The sequence below is a fragment of the Dermacentor variabilis genome, chromosome 10, assembly GCF_050947875.1.
Source record: "Dermacentor variabilis isolate Ectoservices chromosome 10, ASM5094787v1, whole genome shotgun sequence".
Classification (NCBI taxonomy): domain Eukaryota; kingdom Metazoa; phylum Arthropoda; class Arachnida; order Ixodida; family Ixodidae; genus Dermacentor; species Dermacentor variabilis.
In genome coordinates this window covers 126,430,004-126,437,887 of record NC_134577.1, presented here as the reverse complement: position 1 = coordinate 126,437,887, position 7,884 = coordinate 126,430,004, and the positions used below count along the sequence as shown (strand labels likewise).

Here is a 7,884-nt window from a genome sequence, read left to right as displayed (position 1 = left end):
TCTTTAAAATGATGCTTTATTTTAAATTCATTTAAGGTGTCATTAGTGTCCCCTTAATACAAAACAAGGAATGCACTTAGCTGCATAATAGGTTAACATGCATCACTGGTTCTCAATAAGGTAGGATTATCAGTATAGCAATGGGCATGCACTGGCTGCTCCAGAGGGGAGCCCTGCCACTTCCCCTCAACCTCCCAATTGCCAATTTTTTTATGAGCAGTGATGCAATTTCTGTATCCTAACGACGCATAATGCCAAGGAGATTCATGCCATGCTGGCTACAGTATGTGGTGACCGGCACTTCACATCGTCCAGCTCGGCATCAATCATTTTGGAATTTGGCCCTAGAAATGCAGAAAGCCCTGATCACTGCTCGTTCTTCAGCCAACTTTCTCAAAGGGTGCTGCTGTTCTGGTTTGATACCTCTAGCAGTGCACTGCTGCATGACATAGGTCATATTTTCGTTCTGGTAAAACTAGGAAGATGTGCACTCACGTAGACCACTAATGTCCACACTAAGTTTCTGAACGCCCCTCTCATATCAGGCATATACCCTGAAGAAGGCACATTCTATCTTTAATATGTTCACAAGTGACACTGAAATTCACTCCCAGTCCCGGTGCAGTTGCAGTCTTTCAGCTGAGTGCTTAAAGGCACCATGTCTCCTAATAATAATAATAATAATAATAATAATACTTTATTGATGACTTGAGAATCATTACAGTGGAAGAAATCGGGCCTGCCAAAGCCACAGTGGGCTTGAACGGCAGTGAAGGCACTCTGCACCAATTGATCACTGGAGCAAATGCCTTGCAGTTGCATCAGCAATGTTGTTTTTTTCTGCTTCCTGCAACACATTTTCACGGCATCACTGTATTTTATCATGGTGACGTTACAGAATGGATGGCCAAAGAATTCACCTTTAGCATTCCAGCTTGGGTGTCTCTCAGCTCATTTTGAATCTGAAAAAAGATGTCAGTATTAAAATTTGAAGCCACAATGCAGCAAAATCAAAAATCAAAAGAGCTACACGGACCATTAGGCTGACATAAATGGACGAATAGAAATGACTAGTCATTGAATACACTAAAGTGTGGCCGCTCTTGCCAATGGCAGTGTGAGCTTGTCAAATAATTTATTTCACATTCCTCTATTATTTTAAAAATTATTTCCATGCATCTACTGAACTGTTAGGGCCACATATTAAAGGCAGCTCCTTCATATAAAACCACAGTCTTGCATTCTTTTACTCCCCGTCTACCTGATGCTACTGAAGTTTTGCTTACTCTCAAAGAATTTCACAGAACTGCTCTTCCGACAATGCATTATTTCAACCTTGTGGCAAAGCGTTGTCATTTAGTTCACAACTACGCGCTCCCCTTTCAATCTGTTCACTCTTTAGTGCTCGGATTCAAAGCAAAAATAGCTTTTCGACATAACTAGCTACTTCTATGGTCACAAGAAACAATGCTAATTATTGATGTTTATGTTGCCGATAACGTATACATGCCGCCTCGAAACCCAGTGGGACGACAAGGCAGATATGCCAGGCATCTCGTTCCTTTACTGATTTTAAAATTTTGTTAAATCAATCACTTACTGAAGTGCGAAAAGCTGCAATTTCACGAAATTACATTATTTTGAATGTTGTAGGACCTGGAGTGGCATGAAATCTGCCTTTCCGTGAATGCTAAGAGCGCCTACGCGAAGCAGTTTGGGCGAAGCACTCGATGGCGTCGAACGAAGATGAAAAAAGAAAGCTGAATGCGCGCGAACTGGTGGAAACAAAACACACGCGGTTGGCAAGGCGTATAACTCGATGATTTCGCAGCACTCTGTGGCATCACCCTCTATTGTATCTCACGTATCGCATAGAATCACATGTACACCCTTCAAATTCTTTATTCTTATTGCGCGACAGCCTCCTCTGTGTTTTCTGATCGCGCGAACATCGGCCGCACAGCGTGTCAGATAGCAGCCTTGAAGAACCGCGGAGTCACTCGTTCCTGAAGGGAACAGCGCAACAGAATACACTTTCGCCGATCCCACCGCCCCACGCCGCTACAAGCTCGCTCCCACGTCTTGTACTAGCGTGGCGCAAACGAAATATCTTCCGATTACAGTACAGATCGGATGGTTTCACGTCGCATTGCTTTGCGCTCATTAATAAGGCTAACTCAATCGGTGCTCGAACACCGTATCAAAAATCATGGCGTACAACATGCCCTGTTTTAGCTGGCACCACATAGCTGCCTTACGTCACCACATAGCTGCCTTACGTCACCACAAGCGGAGTGTAAAGTTAAACCAGGACAAAGCTCCATGTTATATACCACGAATCTAGTGCTGTACAACCAATTCTGGCAACGGAAGGCTAGTACTAGGAATGAAAACTAGAAAAGAGGCGCGCGGAAGACACGCACAAGCGCTGAAATCATTTCCGCGCTCCGTTCACCGCGTCGCAATGGACGAACAAGGGGAATTCGAAACACTCACTCACCCTTAATGTCGCTGAGTCGGAGGCGATCATGGCGCTCTTCGAGGCAACAAGCCCATAAAAAGCGAGCAACACGCAGGAATATTCCAAAGATTTCACAGCGAAGCACACAAAGGACGCAGAAAAGGCAGGAAGCTCTCAAGCAAACAGCAGGCATGAACTCGCCGAAATGTGCCAAGCATCAACAGCCAGTGATGCCAACTCAGGTCAACGTTTTATCCCTGAAATGAACCCCCAGAAATCCCTAGATTAAAGAAAAATCCCTAGATTTTCATTGTTTACTTGTTAATGTGGGCAATTTCAGCTTTACCAAGTCTCAGCGCAGTTCACTCTTTGTTCCATTTGTTATACATTTTATCAGAGATAAATAAATGTGTATTAGCCGCATTTGTAGCTTTTTTCTTAATTTTTTCTAGATTTATGATGCATAGAGGGTCGACAAATGGCACCACCAGATAGAGGGGGAGTCAGCAACGACACTCTACTGACTCCCTCTGTATCTGAAGTGAACTTCGAGCAGACGACTCCCGTTTCACCGCACCGCCTTTCGAGCTGCTCCTTCAGCAGGCTCATCTTCACGCGCAAAGAACCGATGCAGCCCTTTAAAAGAAGAATGGTCCCAAGTTGAAAGAGCTGGACATTGTCTGCTAAGCCCCGTCATCACATCAAGGTATTTTATTCAGACAACATTAACAGTCTTTTTATGATACGCACGGAAAAACAAACATGTTGGACTTCGTTAATGTCCCCTTCTCGCCTCAAATAGAACACTGAGAAGCGGTGAAATGGCGTACCTCACCGCACAGTTCTTTATTTATCAAAGTCTCAATCAAAGATTGTCAAACAGTAGTTGGAGCGACTAAGAAATGACATCCGAGAAACTGATATCCCCAAAAGTGTAATCTTGATATTTTTAGAGCAGTGATTAAGATGTAGAGTTGGTAATTACAAAATCAGAAAATGGTTCCTTAAAACTGAGAATATATATGTTGTTTTGGTTGCGCAGCACGTTGCAATGAAGTGGTCTAGCATACATGGAAAATGCTTTTCTTAAAAAAAAAAACACGCTGCACAGTAGCACTTTCTTCAGTAACATAAAAACACGCACGACGCTAATGATACTGTATGGAAATATAACGTAAACGAGCGTGCAGTGTCGATGTTGACGGGTTAAGATAGGTTTCTTAACACTCTAGAATTATTATATGGCACACAAACAAGGAATTAAGACCAGCACACAATCTTAAACTCTTAATCTTCGTACATATCTTTGTTCATCCTCTTCAAATGAGAAGGAGCACGTGATCTTGAAGCTGTAACAGCAGCTGTTCATCAAGGTTCTTTTTGCGTGCAGCGAACCGCACAACGCGTATGTCGACAATCTGTTTCTTTGCTTTGTTTTCAGCAGGTTGACTTGCGAAAATACGCGTTAGACAGCAGCACTGGAGGGTGGTAGGCACAAAATGTTCTTCATAAAACTTGACGGCAGGGGGTACTTTTGTGATCCGTCTCCTTTTTTCATTTGAGACACTTTGTGCCAGAACTGGCTCGCAGTCAAGTCAACGTGGTCGCTCAGCTCCATGCTGCGAAGAAGTCGCCATTCCCTGTCCAGTTCGTTCACTTCATTTTCTTTCACGATCAGGGGAAAGGAGACCGCAAGCGACGCGATTGATGGTACTGTCTTTCCCAGGACAACTTTCGGGTCTATGACTCGAAGGTTTTTCATCTGTTCACTTTTTAGGGGAAACCGCAGGTAGATCTGGTGAGCTGCTTCAATAAAAAACTCTAAACACCGCAGCCGAAAGTTGTCAACCTGATTATCGTTTAGGCCGTGCGTGTTACTGGCTAGTGCGGCAGTTGGCTTTGCTCCGAGGTAAATTTCTTCCAATGGCAGGAACTTGGCTGGGTCTTTGTACCGCACATCGGACAACGGCGTGGCCTCCAGGTAGTCTCGCTTGATGTAGCATTCCAGTATGCATTTCAGCATGGCCGAAACCTTTTCATGGAGCAAGTGAACTCTGGTTTCTTCCGACTGCATTTCCTTATTTAGGTTAGTGAAAAAAGCAGGACGTACTCAAGAAACTCGAGGTAGAGTTTCGTTGACGGGTCAGTCAGTTTTTCCAGAATGGCTTCTGCAGCAAGCAGGCGGTCGTCAGTGGCTGCTTTTTTGAAAAACAAAATCAGGGCAGGCATCTGCTCAAGCAAGCATGTCACAACAACGTGGAGAGACAGCCACCTTGTTTGGCTTGGGTGCAAGAGCTTGTGCGGTTTCACCTCTGCCAGCTTCTGGAATTCTTGGAAGGCAGATGTCTGCTTCGGCGACAAAAAGTAATTGAAGACATCACATGCCAGATCTTCTAATCCTCTTGTAAGTGTTTTACACGCATACGCGGCGCACAGATGGAACGAATGGCAAACGCACTTCATAGTGAAGAGGCCTGGAATGTCTGCTTGTAGTAGCGACGCGACGGAATGATGTGCACCCATCATTACGTTCGCTCCGTCGGCCGCAAAACCAATCAAATTTTTGTCGTACGGAATTTCCGCAGCTCTGAACACCGCCTTTAAGCTAGTGTAGAGAGAGCTGGCAGTCGCATCACTGACTGGTACTAAGTCCAAAAACGCATCCATTATGCCACCGTCCGCGTTCATTACTCGGGCGACAAGTGATAGATGCTTCACCGTAGCCTTGTCAGTGGATTCGTCCACCAGAAGGGAGAACTTCTGTGTGCGCAAAAGCTCACAGAGCTCTTCGCGACTCTCCTCTCCAAGCACATTCTTTATGATTGCAACGCACTTTGTCCGGCGGCAACTTAAGTTCTTTGCAATCTGCGAGTCGTCACACGACGCCTTGACAACATCAACTAAATGCTCCATGGCATTAAAAGGTAGATTGTGTTCCGTGACAAACGTGGCAAGTCTGATTTCAGCCTCTTTGACCGATTTGTCTACTTGAGTTTGCCCACTTATTGAAGGCATGGATGTCAGCGCGCGGGTCGATTGCAAGCTTGCAGCGCTTTCTTTGTGCTTGGAGCTTGCAAGGTGTCGGTCGATTTCTGATTTTCCACCTTTGCAATCGGATCGGCATGCTTTGCAGGAAAAGTACAAGGGCCCTTTTTTACTGGCTGACAACCACCCTCTGTACTTCGGATCCGCTTCCCATTTGGTCAAATATTTTTGGTCGTACGCTTTCGCTTTCTCTTTGCTTGGCTCACCATCATCAAAGTCTCCTGGTCCAGAAGTTGCCATCTGACATGCAGCACGTTTGAACGGTGAAGGTATGCGGTGAGCGTAAACGCAGCGCGTTGATGCTGACACTACAAGTCAAAATTCAACTTTGTCTTTCGTAGAACAGCAGTCACTAGTAGCGCCGGAGATCACACGCACGATTAAACACATAGAGTTTCTAAATAAATACCTAGAGGGAAATGTGGCGCTAGTGTCTACGGGGGTTCTCATGAGCGTTGCCTCAACCTACATGGGAATGATGGGAAGTACAGGCTTCGGATTGACTTCGATCTTTAGATAGCGGCGTTTGGGTGCGGCGCAGTAAACGAGGCTTTACTCAAATATTATCGCATAAGATCTAATTTTATTTCTTCAGTATGTTACATAATGTATAACACGCTACATAAACTTTGTATGACTTTGAGATGGAAGCATGGTTTACTATGGTTTGACACCAGGACACACCAGGGTATGCATTCTTGTGCGCTTCTGTTCCTGATTTAACCACAGAGAATAATTATTTATTTATTTTTGCAACAGCAGTAACAACCGTACATGTACTTATATAAAAATACTCAACAAGTATTTATGGAAATAAAAATGTTGTATTGTGAGAAAGTGTTGCGCCCTTGAGCGGAATGCTACAAGTGTCATCTGCTACGACGCCTGCTCGCTGCAAACGCGAGACTTTTCTCGCAGACGACAGGCACTTGCGAACTCTCTCGCTCTTTCGAAGGACTGCGTCAGCTGTCATGATTGCTGAACGTCTTCAAGTACTTCTAAGCACATCTGCTGCAGTGCTAGCTAGGACGCTATAGTGGCCTCCTACGAGTATGCTTCATCATATGTTATATTGACGTACTGCTTCCAAAGCGTTACGGCGTGGCTTTGCACGTACCCATTTTGCGACACTGGACTACAGCCAGGAAGCAGCAACTTTTCCTACCACAAGTAAGTTTGTGTTCTCAAAGACCTAAAACACGCATTTCAATGAGCACATAAACGAGCAATGCATAATGAAGCATTCAATAAAATTTGATTGTCAAGCCACAAGAAGTACAACTGTATATGTCTTGTATCAATAGTGCCTTCTTTTTCCTATTCTGAAGTTTCATAAAGCACGTGACGCTACAGTGCCAACCTAACCCACTTAACAAACCAAGGTCCAAACGCTCAAAACATGTTCTTTCAACGTTTACGATGCCGCCGCTTTCTCGTCAGGGTTTCGACGCCACACCGCGACACAAACATCGTCCCAGTTGCTGGCCCAGCGCACTGTCGCCACTTCGGGCAACAGTACAAAGGCAGAGAGCTTTGCGTTGCACTGTCCCACTGCAGGTGATAGCAATTTTGCTTGGAGCGAAACCAAAACTGCCAAAAAAATACTTATAGTCTAGTTCGCTAGTCAATAGAATGCCAATCCGAAGCCTGTACTTCCCATCATTCCCATGATGGTTGAACGATCGCAGCGCCACATTTGCCTCTAGGTATACTAATATGAAACTCTATGATTAAACAGTTTGAAAGTCGTATGGTTTCGTTTTACCTCACTGTGCAGCAGCCGATTATTTCGCGTTGCAGAGCTGCTGTCGCCATCTATCGGCTTGGCAGAACACCAAAAATAGATGAGCAGTAAATAGCATTTTTCATAGTATTTTCTGTTTGGAAGGCAATATAATCAGATACGCCTGCCTTGAGGCCGCTTAAGGTAACAATTATACGGCCTCTTAAAATCCCTAGATTTCACAAAAAGACGCTAGATCCCTAAAGCAAAGAAAGAATCTCTAGATCTAGGGATAAATCCCTAGGGTTGAACAGCCCAAACGCGCAATTATACGTGTACACTCATACAAATACGCGCTTATATTATCATGAATTGTACCATTTGATAACAAATTTTGTAATTTCATGTTAATACTGAACAATTGTTGCGATTTGCAAGTGTATGAAAGTTTTTTGCTTCGCTTCTTTGATGAACTACTTTCTTTGGCGCAGTAACGCAGTGCACCGGCCGGAGCTAATGGCATGCGCGGGAAAAGGCGCCAAATTCAAACGTCGCAAACGCTGTGCTAATGTTTGCGCGCACAGTTTTCGTCGCTTGTATTTAAAAAAAAAAGTAATGCGTGCCGCAACCATGCGAACTGAACTATTGACCACAA

The 7,884-nt window shown here is 44.4% G+C and overlaps 1 protein-coding gene across 1 annotated transcript; it reads right to left on the bottom strand.

Moving 5' to 3' along the window:
* Positions 1-4,543: 4,543 nt before the first annotated feature.
* Positions 4,544-5,476, bottom strand: LOC142559410 (zinc finger protein 862-like). The gene has a single exon (XM_075671008.1). It carries the CDS (start codon positions 5,474-5,476, stop codon positions 4,544-4,546), a length of 933 nt encoding a protein of 310 aa, XP_075527123.1.
* Positions 5,477-7,884: the final 2,408 nt, after the last annotated feature.